General features: G+C 41.8%; 1 protein-coding gene across 1 annotated transcript in view; it reads left to right on the forward strand.

Annotated features, from left to right (window-relative positions):
• Window positions 1-14,317, forward strand: part of ABCD4 (ATP binding cassette subfamily D member 4) — a 64,220-nt gene extending 49,903 nt beyond the window's left edge. The window contains exon 19 of the mRNA XM_043989907.1: window positions 14,287-14,317. Within this exon, the coding sequence (XP_043845842.1) occupies window positions 14,287-14,304 (18 nt within the window). The 3' untranslated portion in view covers window positions 14,305-14,317. The remainder of the gene's footprint in view (window positions 1-14,286) is intronic.
• Window positions 14,318-14,751: the final 434 nt, after the last annotated feature.

The raw sequence follows: 14,751 nt of genomic DNA on the forward strand, positions 1-14,751 counted from the left end.
ACCTGAAATGAAGATAGTTTCCCCAGTTCATCAATAAATCAATCAACAAGAATTTAGTCAGTGCCTACCGTGCATCAGGCACTGTAGAAACAAATATAAGGAATGATACAATCCCTCCTTTATGGGAGACAATACATACAGAAATAAGTACTCAGGTAGTTTAGGGAGGAAGATATTAGCAGTTAAGGCAATTGGGAACAACTTCATATAAAAGGTAGTACTTGAACTGAGTCTTGAAGGAAGTAAGGAATTCATTGAAGTGGAGGTGAGACTGGAGAATATTCCAAGTATGGGATGTGGCCAACACAAAGATAGGCGATAGAGTGCTCTGTATGAAAAACATGGAGAAGGCCAGTTTAGCTAAATGGTGGTAAAATGTCGGAAGGGTAGTAATGTATAATAAGGGGGAAAAGGTAGGTTGGGCCAGGCTTTAAAAGGCTTTAGAAACCAATCAGTGACACAGGATAAAGCACTGACCCTGGATTCAGGAGGACCTGAGTTCAAATCCAGCCTCAGACACTTGACACTTACTAGCTGTGTGACCCTGGGCTAGTCACTTAACCCTCACTGCCCTGCAAAAAAACAAACAAAAACAAAAACAGAAGCCAATCATTAGACTTCCTAGAGGCCACAGGGAGCCACTGGAGTTTATTAGGTAGTGACATGGTTCACACCTGTGCCTAGGGAATATTACTTTCACAGCTGTGTGGGAAGATGGAATAGAATAGGGAGAGATGAAACTGAGAGATCAGTGAGGAGGCCGTTGTAGTTAGTCCAGGCTAGAGTTAATGATCAAAAACGATTTTTATACCCATATTACAATATAATTGGTTTTCTTTATATTTATTTTATGCATTTAAAAACATTGTTCCAAGGCTTCACCATGGGCTTCACCAGTCTGTCAAAAGGGTCTATGACAGAAAGAAAGAAAGAAAGAAAAAAAAAGAAAGGAAGGAAGGAAGAAAGAAAGAAAGAAAGAAAGAAAGAAAGAAAGGAAGGAAGGAAGGAAGGAAGGAAGGAAGGAAGGAAGGAAGGAAGGAAGGAAGGAAGGAAGGAAGGAAGGAAGGAAGGAAGGAAGGAAGGAAGGAAGATAGAAAAAAAGAAGAAAAGAAAAGAAAGTGAAAAATCTCTGATCTACACAAAGGGATCTCTCCCTGAGGAACGCAGTTGAGAAAAGTGGTAAGGACCTGTTTCTTTTTTCCTTACAGTGAGTGGACTTAACGGAATTAGAAAATAGATTCTACTAGTTCGAGCCCTTCTGCACCTTTTCCCTGTCCCCATCGCGCCCTCTAGTGGTCCAAAGATAGAGCTGCAGGTGCTTGCTTCACCCAAACTCACAACTATGTTCTTCATCTCAGCTGTGCCCAGCCAGTGATTTCTCATATTGGTCCCATCTTCAAACCGCCCAGTCTGCTGGTAATCACCCTCCTGGGAGTGATGGGCACCATTTCCAGTGAGGTAGAAATGCCCAACTCAGGGAAGAAGCAGAATGAGAAAACTTGCAAATTTCAAAGAGACTCAAATTGGTCTTCTGTGATATGCTTCTCATCCACATTTTTCCCCCTCATGGCTGATAAACCATTATCTGCCTTTATTCTTCTATTTTAATTCATTCATTAAGCAGGCAATTTTTGTATGCAAAAAACTGCTTAGCTTTAAGGATTAAAAAAAAAGACAAGATAGTCCTTTCATTAAGGAAATTACATTGTATTGGGGAAAATATTATGTAGATATATGTAGCCTATACTCCAGCATACAAACCCCTATTACACCAATAAGTGAATATGAAGTATATTCAAAGTAATTTTGGATAGTCAGATTAATGCCTGGGGGTCAACCTTTATAATCTTTCTCTCTCTCTCTCTCTCTCTCTCTCTCTCTCTCTCTCTCTCTCTCTCTCTCTTTTTTTAGTGAGGCAATTGCGGTTAAGTGACTTGCCCAGGGTCACACAGCTAGTAAGTGTTAAGTGTCTGAGGCTGGATTTGAATTCAGGTACTCCTGACTCCAGGGCCAGTGCTCTATCCACTGCGCCACCTAGCTGCCCCTATACTCTCTTTTTAAAAAATTAAAATTTGGGGCAGGTTACATTTGACTTTCAAGTTGTCTCCATCTCTCCCTCCTAACCCTGGATCAGAGAAGGCCAATATTTGATATAAATATATGTGTGGAAGCATACAAATACATACTTCCATATATCAGTTCTTTCTCTAGAGGTAGATAGCATTTTCCTTCCCAAGTCCTTCATAGTTAATTTGAATGTTCATGTTACTCAGAATAGCTTAGTCATTCACAGTTACTCTTTGAATAATATTGCTATTCCTGTACAGAACATTCTCTTGGTTCTGCTCATTTCACTCTGAATTATTTTATGCAAATCTTTCCATGTTTTTCTAAAACTGGCCAGCTCTTCATACCCTTTGATCCAGCAATACCACTGCTAGGTTTATATGCCAAAGATCTCCCCCAAAAGAGAAAAAGACCTATTTGTTTTGGCTTTTTTAAAAAATATATCTTTATGATCTGACCCTTTCCTACCTTTTCTTTTCTTTTTTTTCTTTAATTTTTTTTTCTTTTAATGGGGCAGTGAGAGTTAAGTGACTTGCCCAGGGTCACACAGCTAGTAAGTATCAAGTGTCTGAGGCTGGATTTGAACTCAGGTCCTCCTGAATCCAGGGCAGGTGTTTTATCTACTGTGCCACCTAACTGCTCCCAAAAAAGACCTATTTTTGTATTTATACAAAAAATATTTATAGCAGCTCTTTTTGTGATGGCTAGGAATTGGAAATCAAAGGAATGCCCATCAACTGGGGAATGGCTAAACAAGGCTGTGGTATATGATGGTAATGGATTATTATTGTGCTATAAGAAATGACAAGCGGATGACTTCAGAAAGGCCTGGAAATACTTGTATGAACTGATGTATAGTGAAGTGAGCAGAACCAAGAGAACAGTGTGCACAGAGACAGCGATATTGTTTGATGAATAACTGTGAAAGACTTAACTATTCTCAACAATACAATGATCCAAAGCATGGGCCCTGGATTCAGGAGGACCTTAGTTCAAATCTGGCATCAGACACTTGACACTTACTAGCTGTATGACCCTGGGCAAGTTACTTAACCCTCATTGCCCTGCCAAAAAAAAAATAAACCCAATACAATGATCCAAGACAATCCCAAAGGACTACTGATGAAACATACTATCCACCTCCAAAGAAAGAACTGATATTGATAGAATACAGACTGAAACATGCTATTTTTACTTTCTTTCATTTTTTTATTTTATTCAAATTTTCTTATACAAAATGACTAATATGGTAATGTTTTATACAATCATACAAATATAACCTATATCTAATTGCTTATGACCTCAGGGAGGGAGAAGGGGAGGGAGGGAAGGACGGATAAAAATTGGAACTCAAAACTATAAATAAAAATGTTTACAACTTAAAAACATTTTAAAAAATCAAATCAAATCAAACCAACCAGCTCGTCATTTCTTACAGCACAGTGATATTTCCATCATTTCACATTTTTGGCATGGGCCGCCATCTATCTCTTAGTCCTGCTTGATTTTTCTCATTTCCATCCTCTGATAAGTGGTACCAATGGATCGATTATCACAGTTCTATCTCTCAGCTCCAAAACTCTCTGCCCTTTTGTCCTTCAACCTTCTGCACCAGCCTATTTTCTGATGAAGGTCTCCATAAAGCAATTATGGTCATTTTAAATAGCCTGATCCATCTCAAGTCAGGCCAGAGAAATGCACAGAGCTTGGAATATCTTATTCTGAGCAAAGGGGTCACTCTGGAAAATACAATTTGCTGCTGTTTCTTCCTCAAGCTCAGGTTTTCCCCAGGTCTGTGAATCTACCATTGATCAGGCCTCTCATGGGGACAGCGTTACAGTATATGGCATTTCTTATCATCCATCAGAAGGGGCTTAATGCCAAAGAGAATCTCATAGTCATGATGGAGATGATTTCGGCCTCAGGATAGGATGGCTAAAGAGCATTGCAAGTACCAGTTATCTCTAGGACAACAGAGCCAATATAGTCAATGAAGCTAGAGCTCTCACAGAGACACAGATTTTCATGAAATAGTCTTATTGGTCCTTAAACATCAGTTCCCTCTACTTCCATCCCCAGAATTGAAGTATCTCAGAGAACAATTGTACATGGGTTTGGTAACATATGGAGTGTTAAGGCTAAAATTCTAGCTAGTCTGTCTCAAACATCTAATGAGTAGTCGCCAATAAATTATAAGCTTTAGCAAGAGTTAGGCTTTTAAGCATTTATTAAGGAGAATAAGAATTTGGTAAAGAGAAAGAGAAAGACCTACATTCATCTATCTATTAAAGGGAGAGCACATTTCTAGCTCCCTTCTCTACTGGAGTCCTCAGGAAAGAGCAAGAGTCAGAGCACCAGGCTCCCCCTTCTTCCTCCCACAAGCAAACGTCACTTCCTGACGCCAAAGAAAAGACGTGTGGTCTTGCCCTCAGAGACCTTCACCTCATGGTGGAGCTTTTCTACAGTGTCTCCAGCAGGTGACATCATTCCAATCCTTACGGGAGGAGCTTGTTTTTGTTGTTGTTGTTGTTGTTTTTAATTTTACCAGTATTAGATGACAGCCAATCAATAAACACTCATCAAGTGCCTCCTTGTGACAGGCACTATGCTAAGTGCTGGGGAATACAAAAAGAGGCAAATGCCAGTCTGTGCTCTCAAGGAACTTACGATCTAAGGAGGAAGACAACATGCAAACAAATGTAGACAGAGCAAGCTATGTACAGGATAAATTGGAGATAATTAACAGATGAAAATGTGGCAAATATAACAAAAAAGGAAAATATTGGATGTCGGAGGAGATGTGGGAAAACTGGGACACTAATCCACTCTGATAGGTGGGAGGTGATACCCCAGACCCCAACCTCTCTTAATTCCGGTGTGTTTCATCTGTTAATTATTTCCTAGTCATTTAACTCAGGATTTCCCATTTGGGGCGGTCCCTATTCTAAAGAAGTCACCAATCCTTCACGTCCTGGTGAATTAGGAAGTAGAAAAGTGACCCGAGGCAGATTTTTTTTTCAGGGCAGTGGGTCACATAGCTAGTAAGTGTCAAGTGTCTGAGGTCAGGTTTGAACTCAGGTCCTCCTGAGTCCTGGGCTGGCGCTTTATCCATTGCACCACCTAGCTGCCCCCGAGGCAGATTTTTAATAGAATCTTGAGGTAGCCACAGCTTATGTAGAGAAACAGTATAGTTTAGTGAGAGGAGTTTAGGCTACTTTGGGTAGAAGTCGGGGTTCTAACTTTTTACTTTGTCACTTTCTGCTCCTTAAACCATCTGAGCCTCAGTTTCTCCATCTAGTTTTGTTTTTTTGGGCAATGAGGGTTAAGTGACTTGCCCAGGGTCACACAGCTAGTAAGTGTCAAGTGTCTGAGGCCAGATTTGAACTCAGGTACTCCTGAATCCAGGGCCAGTGCTTTATCCACAGTGCCACCTAGCTGACCCAGTTTCCTCATCTTTAAAATGGAAATAATACTTGGTGTTACCTAACTCAGGGTTGTGAAGAAAACCCTTTGTAACTCTTAAAGCACTGAAGAGATATGAATTTGTATTTAAATTTTGGATCCCCAAATAAAAATATTAGAAGGTAATTCTTTGCCTTTTAAAAATTGCACATTAAGAAATTAAGAAGGGGGGGCAGCTAGATGGCGCAGTGGATAGAACACCGGCCCTGGAGTCAGGAGTACCTGAGTTCAAATCTGGCCTCAGACACTTAACACTTACTGGCTGTGTGACCCTGGGCAAGTCACTTAACCCCAATTGCCTCACTAAAAAAAAAAAAAAAGAAATTAAGAAGGGGATGGTGTCAGAGAAATCTGGAAAGGCATAGGAATGATGGAGAGTGAAGTGAACAGAGCCAGAAGAGTGATTTGTACAGTGTTAGCAATACCGTAGAGACAAACAATTTTGGAAGACTTTGGAACTCTGATCAATTTAGTGATCAACTGTGATTTCAGAAGACTCATGGTGAAACATGTTGGGATATGATAGATTCAGAGGTCAGACAGAGGACTATTGGAGGTGGGGGTAGTGGGGGTGGCCAGTTAAGGAATTTGTTTTGTGTGACTTGTATGAGGAGTCTTGTTTTTCTTTCTCAGTGGGTGGGAGAGGGAGGTGAGGAGATGGGAGAGAGAAGTGGATTTTTGTTGATTGAAGAAAATAAAATTTAATTTAAAAAATAAATATAAATGTACAACAAATAGGTCTCCAACATAGAGGGACCTTCTCTTCTCATAAGCCCCCTGCAATTCAGGGACAGCTTGGGGGTAGCTAAGTGGCTTAGTAGATTCAGTTCTGGGCCTAGAGACAAGAAGACCAGAGTTCAAATCTGACTTTAGACTGTGTGACTCTAGACAAATCACTTAACCTTTGTTTGCCTTGGTTTCCTCATCTGTAAAACGGGAGTGATAATAGTACTTACCTCCCAGGGTTATTGTGAGGATCAAATGAGATAATAATTGTATAGCACTTAGCATAGTGTCTGACACAGAATAAGTGCTATATAAATGTTAGCTTTTATTATTATTATTACTAGTCATGTGACCCTAGTCAAGTCACTTAACCTCAGTCTGCCTCAGTTTTCTTATCTATGAGATGGGGATAATAATAGCATTAATCTCTCCAGGTTGTTGTAAGGATCAAAATCAAATGAGATGGGGCAGCTAGATGGCACAGTGGATAAAGCACTGGCTCTGGATTCAGGAGGACCTGAGTTCAAATCCAGCCTCAGACACTTGACACTTACTAGCTGTGTGACCCTGGGCAAGTCACTTAACCCCCATTGCCCCACAAAAAAAAATCAAATGAGATAACAATTGTAAAGTCCTTATCACAGTGCCCAGCACATAGTAAGCATTATATAAATGTTAGTTATTATTAGTAGGCATACTTCTTTTTTTTTTTAATTTTTTTTTTTTTTTAGTGAGGCAATGGGGGTTAAGTGACTTGCCCAGGATCACACAGCTAGTAAGTATTAAGTTTCTGAGGCCGGATTTGAACTCAGGTACTCCTGACTCCAGGGCTGGTGCTCTATCCACTGCGCCACCTAGCTGCCCCGGCATACTTCTAATAATGCCTTCTGGGAAGGTCATTGGAGAGTGGTTGCTTCTTCCCTCTCTATCCTCTTCCCTGTTCCTTGATCCTCTTCTGCCTGATTCTTCTCTGAGACATTGGGAAAGATGGGGACAAAGCCCCAGGGAACGTTCTTTTTTCCCACCTGGCACCAGATTGTTTCCTTCTCCCTGGGAAAAGCTTGAGTAGAGAAGACAGAAAGTGAGCTCAGTTAAGGAGTTCATCCAGTTCAGAGAGGGAGATGATGGCAGAGGAGGGGGAAGCAAGGAGGGGGCTTCACATACTAGTCATATTCAGTTGGTGGCTCCATGCAAGCAGCCCACCTTGCCGTGTTGGACAGCACAATTGAGGTAGTTCCTGCCCAGGGTACCCCAGGCATCACTTTGCTCATATTTACTTTATGTTGTCCTGGAAGTAGACAGAATAGTTCTGAAGTCAAAAGATTGGATTTCAATCCTACCTCTCACTTATCGTTCTTTTTTTTTTTTTTGAGGCAGTTGGGGTTAAGTGACTTGCCCAGGGTCACACAGCTAGTAAGTGTCAAGTGTCTGAGGCTGGATTTGAACTCAGGTCCTCCTGAATCCAAGACCTGTGCTTTATTCACTGTGCCACCTAGCTGCCCCCTTTCCTTTTTTTTTCTTTCTTTTTTTTTTTTTTGGTGACCTCTCACTTATTACATGAGTGACATTGGCCAAGTCACCTGACTTTGCTGGGCCACAATCTCTGCATCTATAAAATGAAGGGTTGGACTTGATGGACTTTAAAGTCCTTTCCGACTTCAAATATATGATCCTAAGATTCTATCCACTGGGAAACTTTTCATCCTTCATTTTTTTTGTTTGTTTGTTTTGGGGTTTTTTTTTGGGGGGGGGGAGGGCAATGAGAGTTAAGTGACTTGCCCAAGGTCACACAGCTTGTAAGTGTCAAGTGTCTGAGGCTGGATCTGAACTCAGGTCCTCCTGAATCCAGGGCCTGTTCTTTATCCACTGCGCCATCTAGCTGCCCCCATCCTTCATTTTAGGGAAGGAGATCACCTCTGTTATGTAGACTGTGGTAGAGGTAGGAACAGGGAGCCCCCTTGGCTCCCTGGGAAGCCCAAAATTGAAGGAAATCTTGGACCTAGGAAATAATAATATTTTTAGATTCTTGAGTAGCAGCCAGACCAGAGTTCCAGAAAGGGTGGCTGCCCTAATTCTCCACCTTTTGGTTTTCTGTTATTGACTATCAAGTTCTAAGAGCAGAAATGCAATGACTCAGAGGATAGATAGAGGGAAGCAATCCATATCATTAACAATCTCTCCTTTCATTGACCATTTGAGGCCACAGGCCACAGAAAAGAGGCATTCCTAGGGCCCTTCTCTATCAACTTATAAGAAAAAAAGTGTGGGGAAAAATATTTTTAGAGAGTAGTAAAAAGTGTGATATTGAGAAGCGATATATTTTTCTGGAATATCATTCATGTTGACCCTCAGTGGGTCAGCAATTCACCCTCTGCTACTCACCCTCCCAGACAAAGGCAGTTAGGGCTGAAGGAGAGAAGAAAGAGAATCAATTTCTTTCTAAAATCAAGAATATTGCTTGATGGTGGTAGACTTACAACTTTCTTTTTCTTTTTAGTGAGGCAATTAGGGTTAAGTGACTTGCCCAGGGTCACACAGCTAGTAAGTGTCAAGAGTCTGAGGCAAGATTTGAACTCAGGTCCTCCTGAATCCAGGGCCTGTGCTCTATCCACTGCACCACCTAGCTGCCCCGACCTACAACTATTGCCACTCTTCACTTCCCCTAGCTGAAGCATCAAGGCAACCTGAGGAAGAGGCAGGAAGTAACATGTGCTGGGCAAATCCGACCATTTAATTCAGATAGAGACATCCCAGGATCTTGACCTCCTTTCTTGGGAATAGCAATGCTTTTCAGATCACCAAGCCCTGCTTCCAACCCAGTGGTTCCACATGAGTGGAAGTAAGACCAAAGAAAATAACATCATCTGCTGTCATACTGCATCCTAAGGACCACTGGGTTTTTCCATCTGACTTATAGCAGAAACCTCCTCCACATGTCATCTCCCCCTTAGTAGAATTTGACCTCCTTGAGAGAAGGCTTTATCTTGCTTTTCTATTTGTAGCTCAATAACTTGGCAATGCACTTTGCAGATAATACAAGCTTTTCCATTCATCATCATTAGCAGCAGCAGCATAATAGCTAACATTTATATAACAGTTTAAAATTGCAAAACACTTTACATATATTTGGTAGGTACTATTATTATCCCCATTTTATGGATGAGAAAACAAGCGTGAGACTTTTTGGTTGGTTTTGTTGTTTCCAGTCATGTCCTACTATTCTGTTTCATGTATTTTCTACAATTTATTGAATCACTCCCCAACTGATGGGCACCTGCCTTTGTTTCCAGTTGTGACAGCAGAAGGCCAGTGCCACTGAAGATGGAGGGTGGAGCAAATAGAGCCTCCAAATGGACGGATTCAAACAGAGGTCGCAATCACTGGCCAGTCAAATATCCTCATGGAGATTAGAATTAGGAGGTAAAGAGGGTCAACCTTTCAGAACTTCAGGCCATGGGAATTCTGAAGGGCATGAATGAATAGATAAGTAGTAGATAGAATACTGTAGTTGGAGTCAGGAAGATCTGAATTCAAATCTTGCCTCAGATGCTTATTAGCTGTGTGACCCTAACCTCTGTCAAGGGGAAACCAGATGGTACAGTGGATAGAGCACTGGAATGGGAATCAGGAAGACTCATTTTCCCAAGTTTAAATCCAGTCCCAGGTACTTACTAGTCATGTGAGTCTGGGCAAGTCACTTAACCCTGTTGGCCTCAGTTTCTTTATCTGCAAAATGAGCTGGAGAGGGAAATGGCAAACCACTCCAGTATCTTTGCCAAAAGCAAACAAACAAACAAAAAAACCCCAAAGGGCATCACAAAGAGTCAAACATGACTAAACAACAACAAAGGGAATATGGAAATTAAGAATTTGGAGGAGAATGGGAAAACATGAACTGCTGTAGAATGAATCAAATGGAACCCGGAAAACATTATACATAATGACTACATCAATGTAAATGGAAAGAACAAAAAAATAATAATTATAATGAACGAGCATGGCTCTAGAGTAGAGTGCAGAGGGGGGAGAGTGGGTGGGAAGTGGAAGGACATACATCGATAAGCTGGAAAGACGGCAGAGTAGGGTAACCAAGATCACGAAAGGGCCCAAGCCCATGTCATATAAAGCTCATTTGAAGGGATTGAGAATTTTTAACCTGGAGAAGAGAAACCTTAGGAGGAACATGCTAGCTAAGTATTTGAAGAGCCTCAATGTCGGAAGAAGGAATACATCTATTCTGTTTGGTCCCACAACCAGAAACAATGGGTGGAATCTGCCAAGATGAAAATTTAGGCTTGATGTCAAGCCTAATTATAGAAAGTGTCCCAAAGTGAAATGAGCCACCTCCAGAACTGGTGGATTCTCCTTGTTTGGAGATACTTAGGCAGGAGCTGGATGACCCCCCAGCAGACATTGTGAAGGATTTCCTTTGGAGAATGGATTGACTAAATGGCTATTGTAAGGGGCTAAAAATCTAGCTATACTGTCTAAAATATCTAATGAGTGGTCACCAATAAATTAGAAGCTTTAGCAAGAGTATTTAAGTATTTATTAAAGAGCATTAGGATTTAATGATCAGGGAGAAAGGTAAAAATCTAACTATTTCTTCTTTTTTGAGGGGGTGAGGCAATTGGGGTTAAGTGACTTGCCTAGGGTCACACAGCTAGTAAGTGTCAAGTGTCTGAGGCCAGATTTGAACCCAGGTCCTTCTGACTCCAGGGCCGGTGCTCTATCCACTGCGCCACCTAGCTGCCCCAAAATCTATTTCTAAGATACCCCATTATCCGACCTGCCATGGCAAGGTCAGGAACCAAAAGGACCCAACACTTCCTCCTTCCTCCCAGAAGCCTCCTGTGAAACTGGGAACATCCCCCATCCACACACACACACAGCTCCAAGCTAATTGGCTGGTAGCTTTGCTAGACAGTACCTACGAGCAAACGTCACTTCCTGACGCCAAAGAAAAGCTGCAGGGCTTGCCCTTAGATGCCTTCTCCTCATGGCAGAGTTTTTCTACAGTAACTCTCCAGCAGGTGGCATCCCTCCAATTGTTACACTACCAAGATGCCTTCTAACTCAAATTTTGTTATGTCTATGGCTACTGCATCTACTGTCAGACTTAGTTGGTGTGTTGAATCATTTTGCTGTCTCTTCCCTCTCAAATCCATACTCTGCAGAGTTTGGGTTTTTTTTTTTTTTGTAACCTCTCTGTCTCAATGAGGACTGACCCCAAGGTTTGGGGTTGTTTGTTTTATTTATTTATGTGTGTATGTGTGTGTCTGTGTGTGTGTATATGTGTGTGTGTGTGTATATATATATTTTTTTTTTATTTTTTTTTTGGTGGGGCAATGAGGGTTAAGTGTCTCATCCAGGGTCACACAGCTAGTAAGTGTCAAGTGTCTGAGGTCAGATTTCAACTCAGGTCCTCCTGAATCCAGGGCCAATGCTTTATCCACTGCTCCACCTAGCTGCCCTCCATACTCTGCATAGTTTGGCACTTAAAACACTTTATGACATGGTCCCTGACTATCTTGCCAGCCTTCACATATACACTCTATGGTTCAGCCAGACTGACCTTGCTGTTCTTCATTCATTTATTGTGGCTTTGCATAAACTGCCTCCCAGTCTTGGAAGGCACTTCCTCCTCACTGATACCCTTCAGAGCTCAGCACAAGAGTCATATGAGCCCTTTTTTGGACCTCCCAGACCTTTATTTTATTTCCCAGGTATTTATTTTGAATCTAATATATGCTTATATATTCCCCAGATCGAATATAAGTTCCTTGAGGGCAGGGGTGGTCAAATTTTTTGTCAGTTTTAGTAGCTTCTAGCACTAGGGCCTGTACCTAGGAGGTGCTTAATAAATACATGTTGAATGATTAGATAGGAAAAGGGGGAGGGGAAGATGTATTTAGAAATGAAAATGGTATTAAGCCAAAAGATGTCAATAAAGTTTTAAACTGAAGGTTTAGGAGAACAATTCAGGTTGGGGCAGGGAGGTGGTATTGAGTTAGGGGCATGGAGCCATCTGGTAATAAAAATTGTCATTCAGTCATTTTCAGTCGTGTCTGACTCTTCATGACCTTATATGGAGTTTTCTTGGCAAGGATACTAGGGTGGTTTGTCATTTCCTTCTCTAGCTCATTTTACAGATGAGGAAACCGAGGCAAACAGGGAGAAATGACTTGCCCAAGGTCACACAGCTTGTAAGTGTCTGAGGCTGGATTTGAACTCAAATCTTCCTGACTCCAGGCCCAGTGCTCTATTCACTAAGCCACCTGATGTCCAAGAAAGCAGATCCCTAGTACACAGACAGATAAATCACTGAGGGCCATCTTAGGGTGAACGAGCTTGACTGTCTCCCCCTCTCTCTGTGTCCTTGACAGGGAAAACTGTTGGGGCCCTTGCCCACAGGAAGACATGAATTATTTATGAGCAACAAGATAGCAAATCCCAGAGTAGAGTTGATGCGTCAGAGTTCCACTTGATTTGTCCAGTAACAGGCGAGTCAGGAGCAAGTTGATACTCCTGCATATTTCCCAAATGACTTTCTGTTATTAGAAGCGACATCCAGCTCAAAATGTGCTTTGTAAGAGCAAGAGGCTGGGCCTAGGCAACATTGCCAAGTAGGCAAGCTTATTTTTGGATCTGCTGTCTTCTTCAGCTTGGCCCATCCCTTCCTCCTTCCTCCCTGATTGGGATTGTACCACAGTGCAGAGTTGGACTCCAGGCATTTGCCATCCCATGACTTTTCCAGAATTATAGAACAGAAAAAGGTTAGAACATTTGGCCTAGAGTCTGCCAGGAAAGAACTGAATTCAAATATGACCTCAGGTACTACCTGCGTGACCCCAAGCAAGACATTGGGAAAAAAAATTCTGCTTGCTTCAGTCTCCCCAACTGTAAAATGGTGGTAATAGCACCTACCTCCCAGAGTTGTGAGGATCAAAGATAATATTTGTTAAAGCATTTAGCATGGTGCCTGGCACATAGGAAGTGCTTACTAAGTACTCGTTTCCTTTTCTTGTTCCTTCTTTCTTTCCTTCCTTCTTTCCTCCTCACAACAACCCTATGAGATAAATATTGTCATTATCCTCATTTTGTGATGAAAAAACAAACTTGAAAGAGGTTAGGGTCACACAGCTAATAAGTTTCTGAGATAAGATTTGAACTCAGGTCTTCCTGATTCCAACTATAGCATTCTATCTACCTTATCTATTCATTCATACCTTTCAGAATTCCCATGGTCTGAAGTTTTGAAAGGTTGGCCAAACTAATTATTATTTTTTTCTTTTATTTGCGGGACAATGAGGGTTAAGCGACTTGCCCAGGGTCACACAGCTAGTAAGTGTCAAGTGTCTGAGGCTGGATTTGAACTCAGGCCCTCGAATCCAGGACCAGTGCTTTAATCCACTGCGCCACCTAGCTGCCCCCTGGCCCACCTAATTCTAATCTCCATGAGGGCATTTGAGTAGCCAGTAACTGGCAGCTCTCTTTGAATCCTTCCATTTGGAGACTCTATTTGCTCCACCCTCCATCTTCAATGGCATTGGCCTTTTGCCTTCACAACTAGAAACAAAGGCAGGTGCCTATCAGTTGGGGAATGACTCAACAAATTATAGAACATGAATGTAATGGAATATTATTGTACAATAAGGGAAAATGAAAATTAAGAATTAAGAGAAGCATAGTCTTATCAGATTAGGCCTGGTGGTCTCTAGACTCCCATGACAGTCCTTCCTTAAGGGAAGCCGTAAGCTTCTAGAACAAACTCATGGAAAAATACTGATAATAACGTGTGCGTGTGTGTGGGGGGCAATTAGGGTTAAGTGACATGCCCAGGGTCACACAGCTATTAAATGTCAAGTGTCTGAGGTCAGATTTGAACTCAGGTCCTCCTGAATCCAGGGCAGGTGCTCTATCTACTGCGCCACCTAGCTGCCCCGACAATAACATTTTTCAAAGGTTAATACAGCTGTGTCCCACAAAATAATATTTTGCCTACTGTTAGCTTGTTTTTTTCTCCCACAGAAAAGTACTGAAAAGTAGGTACCAGTTGGGGAATGGTGGTGAAATCCAGATAGTTACAAGCGGAGCTGAGAGGAGAATGGAACATGGCCAGCCTGAGCCCCTTCCCAAAATGAATGCCCGGGAAGGAACTCACCAATGGGAAAAGGAGTCTACAGGGCTGAGGAATGTCTCAAGGTGAGAAGGCCTTTGGCCTCAAGGGAAGTGCGAGGTTTGAGGGAGATTCCAATCTTATTCGATGGCTTCCCATTTTGTAAACTCAAAAAAAAAAAAAAAAGAGGAGTCCTTAAAATGTTATATCCTTTTCTTTTACTTTTCTTTTTTTTTGGGGGGGGGGGCAGGACAATGAGGGTTAAGTGACTTGCCCAGGGTCACACAGCTAGTAAGTGTCAAAGTCAGTTCCTCCTGAATCCAGGGCCAATGCTTTATCCACTGCGCCACCTAGCTGCCCCCTGTCAAATCCTTTTC

The sequence above is a fragment of the Dromiciops gliroides genome, chromosome 2 (assembly GCF_019393635.1).
Source record: "Dromiciops gliroides isolate mDroGli1 chromosome 2, mDroGli1.pri, whole genome shotgun sequence".
Lineage (NCBI taxonomy): Eukaryota > Metazoa > Chordata > Mammalia > Microbiotheria > Microbiotheriidae > Dromiciops > Dromiciops gliroides.